The 13,574-nt window shown below is 40.2% G+C and overlaps 1 protein-coding gene across 1 annotated transcript in view; it reads right to left on the bottom strand.

The window, feature by feature from the left end:
• The window catches only part of LOC142759653 (dynein axonemal heavy chain 5-like), a 466,211-nt gene that overhangs the window by 163,364 nt on the left and 289,273 nt on the right, over positions 1-13,574 (bottom strand). Inside the window, 5 exon segments of the mRNA XM_075862058.1 lie at positions 6,864-6,962; positions 7,064-7,178; positions 7,463-7,613; positions 10,008-10,214; positions 10,750-10,814. Of these exon segments, the coding sequence (XP_075718173.1) occupies positions 6,864-6,962; positions 7,064-7,178; positions 7,463-7,613; positions 10,008-10,214; positions 10,750-10,814 (637 nt within the window).

Below are 13,574 nucleotides of genomic sequence, written 5' to 3'. Positions count from 1 at the left end.
GTATAGCTATGGATAGGATTAGATACAATGGCTCAGCAGACAGTATCACACATGATAGGATTAGATATAGGACTCCGCTCACTGACATTGCATCTCCAGCGCTGGACCAGGAAATTTAAGATAATAATTGCTTTGCTTTTTTATGTGTTACTTTTTTTTTGTCTTTTTTTTTTTTTTACAGGTTCGGTTGTTGGACTACTTCGGATTCAAATACTACTTCAATGAGTGAGGGTTTTTTATTCTCAATAAAATGGTTAACAAGGGTTGTGTGGTGTTTTTTTTTATTTCAATAAAATATATTTTCTATGTCCATTTTTTTAAACTTTATTACTACCACCTTACTAATGGCCGCTGGCTGATTTGCAGAGTCCATTACTAAGGCAGGGCTTAATGTTAGCCGGTGCAGAGGCTAACACTAACCCCCATTATTACCCCGGTACCCATCGCCACCAGGGATGTCGGGAAGAGCTGGGTACGATCCAGTATCTGACCATTTGTAGTGGTGGTCGGGGACTGGGGCGGCCGCTGGCTGGTATTATTAGGCTGGGAAAGGCCATTAACAGTGGTCCTTCCCACCCTGGTAATGCTAGGCTGCTACTGCTGCATTGTATCTGGCTGGTTCTGAAAAATAAGGGGGGGACACCACATTGGTTTTTTTTTCATTTAAAAAAAAAATATATGACGAGGGGCCCCCCCATTTTTCATATTCAGCCAGATACAACACAGCAGCTGCAGGCTAGCATTACCAGGGTGGGAAGAAACACTGTTGTTGGACATTCCCAGCCTAATAATACCAGCCAGTGGCCACCCCAGTGCCCGACCACCACTACAGATGGTCAGGTACTGGATTATACCCGGCTCTTCCTGGCAACCCTGGTGGCGGTGGGTACCGGGGTAATAATGGGGGTTAGTTTTAGCCTCTGCATCGGCTAACACTAAGCCTCTCCTTAGTTATGGACGCTGTCAATCAGCCAGCAGCTATTACTAAAGAGGTAGAAGTAAAGTTTTCAAAAAAATATAGACATAGAAAAAATATTTTATTGAAATAAAAAATAAAAACACGCAACCCTCGTTAACCATTTTATTTAGAATAAAAAAAAGTCATTATCGAAGTAGTCATCGAATCCGACGTAGTCCAACAACCGAATCTATAAAAAATCACAAACACAAAAAAACACCATTAGTAACACATGTGGTAGGCTTAGATACAGGGCCCCAGCAGACAGTAATGTTTTACTTACCCTTCTCTTCGGCTCTGGACGCAGCATAGTTCCTGACGCCATCCAGCGCCGGGACGTTGTGTGCGATGCACAGTGCACAACGACGTGAAGATGCAAAAAAGAGGACCTAAGCTGCTCTCGGGAACGAGGAGGGTAAGTATATTGTTACTATACTAATAGGGGCCGGAGTAGTTTATTACATAGACCCCGATTACTATAGTAATTTATAATAGACATGGCGCGTTGGGCCATGGGCCCCCTGGCTTCTGGGCCAGGTTGCAATTGCTTTCCACTGCTACCCCAACAGCTACGACACTGGGCTGTATTATACAGCAGACACCTGCTGAGTATGTGGGGCGCTTAGCCCGTTTCATACTTCCCGATGATGGCTGCTATACGTACATGTACGTGGCATGTCGTTAGGGTGTTAATGGGGTCCTCTGGACATTTCTTATTGATGGTCTATCTTTAGGATAGGTTATCAATATTAGATCGGTGAGAGTCCAACTCCCGGCACACCCGCCGATCAGCTTTTTTGAAGGGGCCGAAGTATTTGTCGCCTTGGCCGCTTCAGTGTTTACCAGGCACAACGCCGTACACATTGGTAGCAGCTGTGCCTGGGATTGCAACTCAATCCCGTTCACTTGAATGCAATCCCAGGCACAGTCGCCCCATGTGTGTATGGTGTTGTGCTTGTTAACTGGGAAAAGTCCACGGCGACGAAAGCTATGGTCCCATCAATCACGGACCCCCACTGATCTGATATTGATAGTCTATCCTAAGGCCAGGCAGGCTTTAGTATATGTGTGAGGTGGAGTTCACACTGAGTTTTTTGGCACACTTTTTGACGCGGAAACCATGTCGGAAAACGCGCCAAGAAAGGGACAAAAGGCAGAGGAGTTTTTTTTTCCAGCGAGCGGTAAAAACCGCTCACGGGAAGAAGCGACTTGCCCATATTTTCAGGCGTTTACGTCTCTGATCTTCCATTCACAATAGGAGGCAGAGAAATTTGCCCGCGGTGCTCAATGGCCGCGGACGAAAAACGCAGCAAAAAACACGGAAAAAGGCAGGTGAAAATCTGCCTCAAAATTCCAGAGAGAATTTTGAGGCAGATTTTTCTGCCTGCAAAAAACTCTTGTGAACAGGGCCTTATTAAGGCTTCAGTATAGGTGTTAGGGGAAGTTCACACAGAGTTTTTTGGCACGTTTTTTGCCGCGGAAACCATGTCGGAAACTGCGACAAAAAACGTCTGAAAGCGCCTCCCATTGAAATCAACGGGAGGCGCTTTCGGACATTTTTTTTTCCTGCGAGCGGTAAAAAACGCTTGCGGCAAAAAGAAGCGTAATGCCCTTTCTTCTGGCGTTTCTGTCTCTGACTTCCCATTGACATCAATGTCAGGTAGAAAATGCGTTTTTCGCTGCGTTTTTCTGCCCACAGCCCAATGGCCGAAAAATGCCACAAAACAACGCCTTGAAAAACGCTGGAAGTGTTCTGCCGGCAGGTCAAAATCTGCCTCAAAATTCCTGAAGGAGTTTTAAAGCAGATTTTTCTACCTAAAAATTTCTCCCTCCTCCCTTGAACTTTTTAACTCTACCTGTCCCCTGCACATCCTCTGCCCGTCCTATGAGACAGTACTCCGGCCGTCCTGACAGTCCTGCCCCCGAAGTCTTGCGTCGTTCCATTTAGCTCCGCCACCTATCCTCTTCCGGCCTGAGCGCTCCTACCACCTGATCCAGGTCCCAGCATCGCCGTCGTATTCAAATGTGGCAGTGCAGTGGCTAGCACCGGGCATCCGGGCCTCCCCCCGGATGCCTAGTGTTAGTGATGCTACTAGGCATGAGGGGGCCCGTGTCGCCAGGCCTGGCACATAATGTAATGTGCCTGGCAGAGCGACACGGGCCCCCTCATGCCGCGGGCCTCGAAGCAGCCGCTGCGGCTACTACTGTGGTAGTTACGCCACTGAATGGGAGAGTTATAAAACCTAGTGCAAAGGAAAAGTGAAGGAGTTGCTCACAGTAACTAATCAAATTGTTGCTTTTATTTTCCAAAGGGTCACTGAAAAATTAAAACTAGAATTTTGTTGCCTACTATTGGTAGCTTGTCCACTTTTGCCTTGCACTTCGTTTTGATATATTATATCCCATTGTTTTCATACACCATTTATATCCAGAAATAGATTATGAATCCTGCTGACTTTCTGCTAGTGCTACTATCACATAATTTACTATCTACCTGAAGTAAAAGAAAGGAATAATCTTCCAGTATACAGAGCTGCAGATTTAATAGGATCTCAGCTAAGGCCATGTTCACATCATGTTTGCGATATATGTTTAGCGTGTATGCCAGTAAATGTTCCCGATGTAAACGCAAAACGTGTCCATAGGGTTACATTAGCAAAACAGAGGCCAAAAGACTGTCCTTTTGGCCCTGCCGTGCCGGTACACATTAGTTTACAGCAAAAAAAAGTATGGAATAGCATAGTAGACTAAGCTATTCTAAACAACGGAGTCCCGTAAAAACTGTATAACACAAGCTATACATTTTTAAACATGGGAGCCTATGGGTAACAAATGCCACTGTATAACATCTGACACAGGCATCCATTTGAAGGGGTTTTCCCATGAGAGAAATTTATGACATATCCACAGGATATGTCATAAATGTCAGATAGATGCGGGTCCCACCTCTGGGACCTGTTTATATCTCTAGATCCTCTAAATCCTGTTCTAGCTTTGTCTGATTCCCGATCACTTTCTGGTTATATGCTGAGCTACGCTGTTTCCGTAACTCCCATAGTAGTGAATGACAGTTACGGAAGCTGCGTAGCATGCGAGCTAAGTTTTTTTCTGTAACTTCCATTCTGTTCTAAGGGACTTACGGAAACAGCGTAGATCAGAGAGTTACGCTGTTTACATAACTCACGACCATATAACCTTTTTCATGGTCGGAATTCACCTCATTCAGCTGCAACACAGAGCGGCTGAACAGGGTTCAGGGGACCTCGTTCTGGAGATAGGTGCAGGTCCCCGAGCAGCACAAATCCCAATATCAGGAGCGGTGTCACGCTGTAAAATCAGACAAACCCAGTCTGATGTAATGTAATTCTCAGAAAATGCATGGTTGAACAGCAGAACACGTCTCCCAAATTTCAATCAATATGTTCTTTTATTGGTCAAACATCCAGTAAAAAATGGCAACGTTTCGACCCGTGACAAGTGGCGGGTCTTTCTTAAGCCTGGGAAACGTGTGCTGCTGTTCAACCATGCTTTTTCTGAGGATATCCTGTGGATATGTCATAAATGTGTCTCATGGGAAAGCCCCTTAACTTACACATCAAGAGCTTTCATGAATGTATACGTTAAATGGATGCCATAATAGCATTTGGGTGATGGATGCCACTGAAGGGGTTTTTCCATCAGAGACATTTATGACATAACCACAGGATATGTAATAAATGTCATATAGATGCGGGTCCCACCTCTGGGACCAGCACCTATCTCTAGAACGGGGCCCCCTAAGCCCCATTCTGCCTTTTTCTGCTCTCTCGGCCTCCCCGTTCACTTCCTGACTATATGGTCGGGAGTTACGAAAACAGTGCAGCTTGCCGAGCGACACTGTTTCCGTAACTCCCATAGTAGTGAATGGCAGTTACGGAAGAAACGTAGCATGCGAGCTACACTGTTCTTCTTCATTGTCGGAATTCACATGCTTCTGCTGCAACTAAAAGCGGCAGAACGGTGCTTAGGGGGCACCGTTCTAGAGATAAGTGCGGGTCCCAAAGGTGGGACCCGCATCTACCGTATATGACATATCCTGTGGATATGTCATAAATGTCTCTCATGGGAAAACCACTTTAATATGCTATTTTGGGTATAATTACAAATTTTAAATTTTTTTAATATACTTTCTGTATTAATTCCTTACTTGTTTTCAAGAACTCTGCTTGTTGTTATTCAGTAGGAAGATTCAGTGTTTACTTCCAGTGGATAAAATCTGTTTATGGTCATGTGAAGGACACACAGGTGCACGGCTCGTTGCAGTTACAGTATATATGTCTGTCTTCTAATGATCCCAGCACCTGTGTGTGAATGTTCCTACTTAATAACAACAAACAGAGATCTAAAAATCTATACAAAATTAACCCCTTCTTGACGAGGCCTTTTTGCACGTTAATGACCAAGGATTATTTTTTGTTTCTTTACTGTCGCATTCCAAGAGTCATAACTTTTTTTTTATTCCGTTGACATAGCTGTATAAGGGCTTGCTTTTTGCTGGACAAGTTGTGTTTTTCAATTACACCATTTTCGGATCTATATAATATATTTATTAACTTTTATTAACTTTATTTTAGGAAGGAGTTGAAAATATACAGCTATTCCAGCAATGTTTTCAATTTACGCCGTTCACTATGCGGCATAAATAACAGGTTACCTTTATTCTATTGGTCGGCTGGATTAAGAGGATACATATATATGTTTTCCTACATTTGCACAGTAAAAAAAACTTTTAAAAAAAAATTACTTGTTTTTGCATAGCCGCATTCCAAGAGCCGTAATTTTTTTATTTTCCTGTCGATGTAGCCATATGTGGGCTTATTTTTAGTGTGACAAGCAATAGCCTTCATTGGTATTTTGAGGTACATGGGACTTATTGATTAACTTTTATTTTATTTTTTATGGGGGAATGGGAGAAAAAAAGGAATTTTGCCATTGTTTTATGAAGTTGTTTTTTTACGCCGTTCACCCAGTGGTTTAATTAAAGTGTTAACCTTATTGTTAAAGTCATTACAATCGCGACGATACCATGTATGTGTATGTGTTATTTTTTGTAATCTTTTTCTTTTTTTTTTCATTAACTTTTTTTAACTGTTTTACTGTTTGTTTTTTTTGTCCCACTAGGGGACTTCACTGTGCGATCTTTTGATCGCAGATATAATGCTTCGGTATACTTAGTATATTATTTTATCTATTAGGCCATGCTACTGGCATGGCCTAATAGGCAGTTGCTGAAGGCAGACCTGGGGGCCTTTGTTAGGTGCCCGGCTGCCATGGAAACCCATCGGCACCACCCGATCTAGTCGTGGGTGTGCCGATGGGGTGACAACGTGAGATCCCTCCCTCTGTCAAACACATTAGATGCTGCGGTCACTATCGACTGCGGCATCTAAGAGGTTAAACTGCCAGAATTGGAGTGCTCTTCGATTCTGGCAGTTACGGTAGGAGTCTGGCTATGTAGAACAGCCGTGCTCCTGAGGCTGATCTTGTGGGTACAGTGGCATTACTCACGGGATCAGAGTCACTGATATATCTGTCGCGGGAACTAGCTCCTGCTTGTGATGGATATAACCCACATTCGTCGTTAAGTGTTTAATGCAGAAAGTATATTGGAAAATTTTATAACTTTTCATTATACAAAAAAAATAACATCAATTTCCTGAAATTGGACAACTCCTTTAATGGATCGCTGAATAAAAATGGGTTTAAAGCATAATTTAACTATAAATCAGTACAAGATCTGTGAAGCAAAGCACTTGAAAAGTTACTCAACATTATATGTAGATTATCTAGACATAAGGTGAAAAACAAAATTCAAAAATGAATCTGAACTAAAAGTAAGGAACCTGAGAAAATGTTATGTAGTTACCTTGTCTGTGTACTATATTTTGCTCTAGTAATTCTTGGAGCTCTTTTGCTTTTGAATATCCTGAAAACACCATTCTTTTAAGCAATGTACGTGTCCGGTCTGAAGAAAAAACAACCCAAAACAATATTATATCTATAAAATCAGAATAGCATTTAATAGAATATAACAAAATATTTCTTTTTATTAGATCCTTCACATACCTTGTGTAGAAATAAAGTCATTCATTAATGCTGTCTTCCCACAACCTAGAGGTCCAGTTAGCAAGACGTGTTGGGATCCCATGCTGGCATACTCTAAGAAAGTGCGCACTATAACCTATGAAACACCAAATTTAATAATTATGACATCTAAAAAGCATCTGCCTATTGGAGGCTAATTAAAGGATATTTTTTTAGGTGAAAACAAATAATAAATTTGGTCCATGTACTACATTTTATTTATCGTAAACCTGATTGTTCCTTCAGTAAGAATTCAATTTGTCCTGTAAATCGAACATCAAATTGGACATTGTTTAAAAGTTTTTTCCAAAGAAAGAAATATGTCCAATTCTCCACAAATAGTTTATATAATATCATCCTGCACATTTTGCCACTGCTCACCGTATCTTGAGTTTCAATGAATGTTTCTCCCATGATGTCTGTGTTACCAATATACGTGATATCTGGTAAGCGTGACTGCCATGTGTCCCACTCTCCTGACTCATCAAGAAAATAATCAAATACCGAAATCTCCTGGTCATCATCTGGCAAACTGAACAAAAAATTTAAACAGGTCAGCAACCCTTCATGTAATAAGCCATTTTAAAGTATTATTCTGTATAACTGACTACAATCTTTAGTTACAGTGAATGCTAATAAATTTTTAGTTTCAGTTCTGGGCTGAAAATCTGCTATAAAGTACAGTACAGTTCATGTAAATTAGATTTTGCCTTATTTACATGCTGCAGAAAAAGTTCAGTGCGGATTTGAGGGCATGCAGCAGATTTTTAAATCCCCAGCATGCCCTATCTTGCCACATTGCGTTGGGAGCAAATTACGTTGCCATTGGAAACAGACATAAAGACGACAAGATTGTTGTCGGACAGATTTGCTGAGCTGTACTAATGCACTGAAACAGCTAATTTTTCCCACATCAGATTCCTGTAAAGTGTCTGGTGTGAGGCAAATCAGCATCTGTTTAGACATCAAACAAGGCATAGGCAAATTTGACCTCTGAAGCTGATATAATATAGGCAGTAACGTAGCATCAGTACCAAATAAGAAATGCAATGTATTGGCAAATTGACAAAAATTTTCATGTAAAATAATGATACATATAAATAGTAAATTGGCGTTTAAAGTTTTTAATATGGTTGAAGCTTGTGGATAATGGTGCACTAGGATCCAAATATGCTGTCATGTATCCTCAGTTTTACATGGGCAAAAGTACAAGAATAAGATTAATATTGTTTTATATTTGGTCAATAATAGTAGTTATTTTTGTCTGGAATTAAAGATGTTTTCCAAACGGGACTGCCTTAACCATAGGGCACATATTGCACTTGCACCGGGCCCCCTGGCAGAGCCACAATCGGCTCCCTGCTCCGCCATTCTCTAATAGTAGGCCAGAGGCGTCTGGGCCTGGGGCAGGCGGCACAATGCAGTGACAAAATCGCGGTGGGATCATTTCTCCCAGAAGCTCTCATCATGGGAATGTGGTTAGGTAAGAATTTGCTTCTTTTTTTTTTTCATTTCATTTCAGGGCTACGGCTATTACTGTGGGGAGCAGAAAAGCGGGCATTATTGGTATGTATGGAGGCACAATAAGGGGCATAATTGTTATGTATGGGGGCACAAAAAAATGAGATTTTTAGTGTGTGGGGTTTAGATAGGGAGCCATTAACTGTGTGGGGCACTACTACAGTGTGGGGCCTAACAGGGGGCAATATCACTAAATGGGGCACCAAAGGGGCAACTATTACTATGTGTGGTACAAAAGGGACAATATTACTTTGTGAAGAACTATTTCCATCTGGGGTACTATTACTAATTGGGTCACTATCTATCTGGCACTATTGTTTTCAAGGGCAATATCTGTCTGGCACTATTATTTTGTGGGAATCATAGTTAAAACCAATATTCATGTTGATAATTTTTTTTAAGTAATTCTGATATTTCTGAAGTACAGTATTTAGGGGCACTGTGCAATACAACAGGTGCAGTAATGGGGAAAATAGGGAAGCGACAGGTGCAGCATTGGGGGTAGCAGCAGGATGGGGATTTTGTGTAGAGGGTGGGTAATAGGTGGGGAGTGTAAAAAAGTCCTCACGGAGGTCTGGGCTGAATAGAGCAGAAAAGGGACTGCAATCAGAGAAGACATCACCTGTGAGTCAACACCTTTCACATTAATGTGTCTAAAAAATTGTCTTTAAATAGAAATAATTGTTTATATGATGTTTATTGGACTGTGAAGACATCAGAAGACAAATAACAGTGTTCAGGGGGCGGCCCACTCATAAAACATCTGCACTGAGCCAATCTGCACTGAGTTTCCCTTCCACTACCTGTCATCCCTGCATTATGTGTTGTCCAGTGCCGCATTACTGCACGTTACTGTAGCAACCAATCTCTAGCAGTGACATTTTATCCATAGGAAACAACACCAAATTGGAAAGATAACTATAAGCTACATTGCAATTTACTCTTTGGAATTTATTTCTAGAATAGGCAAAGTAGACATAGTCAAACAAAAATGAGCAAAATCTAATTTTTAAGTAATACTGTTACAAAGAGCAGTCATTAAACTACAACAGACGGTATTCTTCTTCCAACTTATTGTCAGTCACAAATCTTGTGCAGACAAGCAGCCATAAATTTCGGTTTGTCACACAAGTACAGCACCAGATGCTGTACACAGCACTTTGCAAAACTAAACTGAATTTTAAATAACGGATTAAATTAGTAAAAATTTCAATGTCCCTGTGTTTTTCTCTTTGTGTTTAATTCACCATTTTATTTTCAATCTTAGGTTGAATTTTGCTTTGAGAAAAGTAAAACATTAAGGATAAAGCCACCTTGATTAGTGATTGCTGTACATGTACTGTATAGTATATTGCAAAATAATATCATTGGTATACATGATGCAGGAGACATAGGCTACACTTACACTGATGTATAGACCTTCAGCAGATCATTGAACTTCTTTCTTTCTGAAAATTCAATGAGCGATCCTACTGACCAAATTAGGCAGAAGATGAAAAGCCTCTCAATATGCAGCTGTCCACCAATACTCTGAGCCTTATCATTCAGCATGATTGTCAGTAAGTTTGTAAAGGAATGAAACAAACCAATTTCTGTTACTGGAACAATTGGCCTTAAGGAAAAAAAATATATAAATATTCATAAATATATTGCTCTTTTATTCTATAGGGTCAATTCTACAACACTATAATTAAAGTAAAATGTAATGAGCCTGACTCTTGTACAATTTTTATTCTTTTATTAATCCAAACAGTAGCCTAAGGCAATTATAGGTGGAACATGATATATCAACATATATAATGGATCATTTTTAACATGATAGGTGTTGAAGAATATGTGCACTCTGGAGAGGTTCAAGTTGCATTATGTCGTTGGCTGATTTTTTATCTATAATTTACAGAACCTGCTTTCTCTAACATGCCAGTTGGGGAGCTGCAAGTACAGAGCTCAGTGGGCATTCTCTGTGAACCATGCTCTCTCTCCTACTCCCTTCTCTCAAAAGCCTATGTGACTGTCTCCTCCATCATCCTCTGTGTTTAGCTGCCCATGAGTGGGATCACACTGAATATACATAGTTTATGATGCACACACTGCTCCTATCAGACTATACTACAGTTTGTATAAACTGATAAAAAACAAAGCTTTACTTAGTGTCGTGAAGAATAAGATTGAAAACGGGGTCCAAAGTCCGGTAGAAAGCCTTTGAAAGAACCTGTTGAAAGAATAAAAAATTGAATAGTAAATTAAGTATACATGTACACAATAAAATAATAAAGCATTCATTGAGAAGAAAAAAATTGCGTCAGATTTTGACCTGCCTGCACTTTCTTTGCTGTGGCTTTCGCTGCGTTTTTTGACCGGGGAGGCGATTTTGGATGTTTTTTGGTGCAGTTTCCAAGTAAAAAACAGTGCCAAAAAACTCTGTGTGAACTAGCCCTTAAAAATTCACCAGTGCTATATTAATAATATTTACTCGTACTCTGTAGACTTGAGGCTAGCTATATAGACAGGTGAACTTCAGTTGCAGCTGTAGGCAAATCAGCCCACACATACAAGGTGACAGCAACAGAAATCTAGTTTGTACCAGCAGGGATTCTTGTAGTATTTGAATAGCAAGAATTAGGTTACCAGTCCAATAGCTATCTAATTCAAATTGACCTGTCTAACTAAGCTAGCACCTTATGACCCTACACGTTTTGATTCTGCTAAATTTCATCAGGGGTCATTTAAGCAAACAAACACACGTGATTCATATAGTGCACGCCTCTTCCCCTGGTGAGTTCTTGAAGTGGTTATGATATATTATATCTTATACATGAATGTGTTGATACACGTATATCTTTTTTTTTCTTCCACCCAACAAAAGGTGGGGTGGAAAAAAAAGGGGAGGGGTTGGTAGGGTAGGGGGGTCGGGTTGGCTATATTAAGATGTGCCTTTCTTCGAATAAATGCATATTATGTGAAATGTTTATATATGTTAAATATTTAGGACTTATGTTTTTACATATGGACATGTACTGCCACCACTAGGGGGAGCTCACAGCATATTATCTATTATTGAGATTAGTAAAAGCTGTGAAGATTCCTATGCAGTGAGTTCCTCCTAGTGGTTGCTGCAAGAAGACAGATTTTTATCATATTACAATATGGATGTGTAAAGAGAATCAGGATATTTGGAGCGCTTTATAAATAAAAACAGAGGCCGACGTTAACAAGAATTCTGGACCTATTTATTAAATTAAATTCTAGGTACACTTTCCTGCTCGAGGCCACCACTAACTCCTGCACTATCCTAAACAATATAATAATATTATATAATAATATAATTATAATAAATGGTTACGTGTTAAACACTAAAGAACCATAGTCCTCTAGGGATATTAGATATTAACCCATAAACCCTATGTATAGCAATATCTATTCTTCACCTCAAACCACAAGAGATATGAGGTATTAACTGCTAAATGACTCTAGACCACCAGGAGAATGTTAAGAATACTATCACCAACCCATTTTAAAGTGTATTAGAAAATTTATGTAGATAGTTGGCAAAGTCTGTATAATCAGGGGCATTTTGCGGTCTCCAATGTGGGAACAAATGAACTTGGAAACCCCCCTTTTAAAAATCCTGCATTTGCCACTGCTCTTCGTAAGCTCAAAGCTGTTGTAAATATTTAACACCAAAATAGTTTTTTCCCCAAAACTTAGCCAAGCTAAACTTGGCTTTCAATTTTGTGGAAGGGGATATTAAAGGGGTTGTCCAGTCCCTAAAAATGTATGGCCTATCCTCGGGATTCACAGTGTGAGCAGTGATCGGAATGAAAGGGAAGCAGTGCTCATACGAGAACATGCGGCCCCTTCAAAATAGCTGATTGACAGGGGTACCGACAGTCAGACACCGACTGATCAGATATTGATAGCCTATCCTGAGGATAGACCATCAATTTTTCGAGACTGGACTAGCCCTTTAATTTAAATATTGTATGCTTAAAGGGGATTTACTCTTAAAGAGGCTCTGTCACCACATTATAAGTGGCCTGTCTTGTACATAATGTGATCGGCGCTGTAATGTAGATTACAGCAGTGTTTTTTATTTAGAAAAACAATCATTTTTCATGGAGTTATGACCTATTTTAGCTTTATGCTAATGACTTTCTTAATGCCCAACTGGGCGTGTTTTACTTTTTGACGAAGTGGGCGTTGTAGAGAGAAGTGTATGACGCTGACCAATCAGCGTCATACACTTCTCCCCATTCATTTATTCTGCACATAGTGATCTTACCAGATCACTATGTGCAGCCACATACACACACACATTAACGTTACTCAAGTGTCCTGAAAATGAATAGACATCACTACCAGCCAGGACGGAATGTGTATTCAGAATCCTGACACTTCTCTAACATTTGTGCTTGATTTACAGCACAGCAGGCGTAGTCTCGCGAAATTACACTGTAAGCTGTCATTTACAGCGAGACTGCGCCTGCTGTGCTGTAAATCAACCACAAACGTTAGCGAAGTGTCAGGATTCTGAATACACATCCAGTCCTGGCTGGAGGTAATGTCTATTCATTGTCAGGACACTTGAGTAACGTTAATGTGTGTGTATATGACTGCACATAGTGAACAACGCAGGATCACTATGTGTAGAATAAATGAATGGAGAGAAGTGTATGACGTTGATTGGTCAGCGTCATACACTTCTCTCCACAATGCCCACTTGGTCAAAAAGTAAAACACGCCCAGTTGGGCATTAAGAAACTCATTAGCATAAAGCTAAAATAGCTCGTAACTCCATAAAAAATGATAGTTTTTCTAAATAAAAAACACTGCTGTAATCTACATTACAGCGCCGATCACATTATGTAGAAGATAGACCACTTATAATGTGGTGACTGAGCCTCTTTAAAACCTAAAAAAAAATTTGTAAATCATCAGCCATACTATGGTAATTATGTTTGTTTTAATTATA

The sequence above is a fragment of the Rhinoderma darwinii genome, chromosome 4 (assembly GCF_050947455.1).
Source record: "Rhinoderma darwinii isolate aRhiDar2 chromosome 4, aRhiDar2.hap1, whole genome shotgun sequence".
NCBI classification, from domain to species: Eukaryota; Metazoa; Chordata; class Amphibia; order Anura; family Rhinodermatidae; genus Rhinoderma; species Rhinoderma darwinii.
This window is presented reverse-complemented; position numbering and strand designations above follow the sequence as displayed.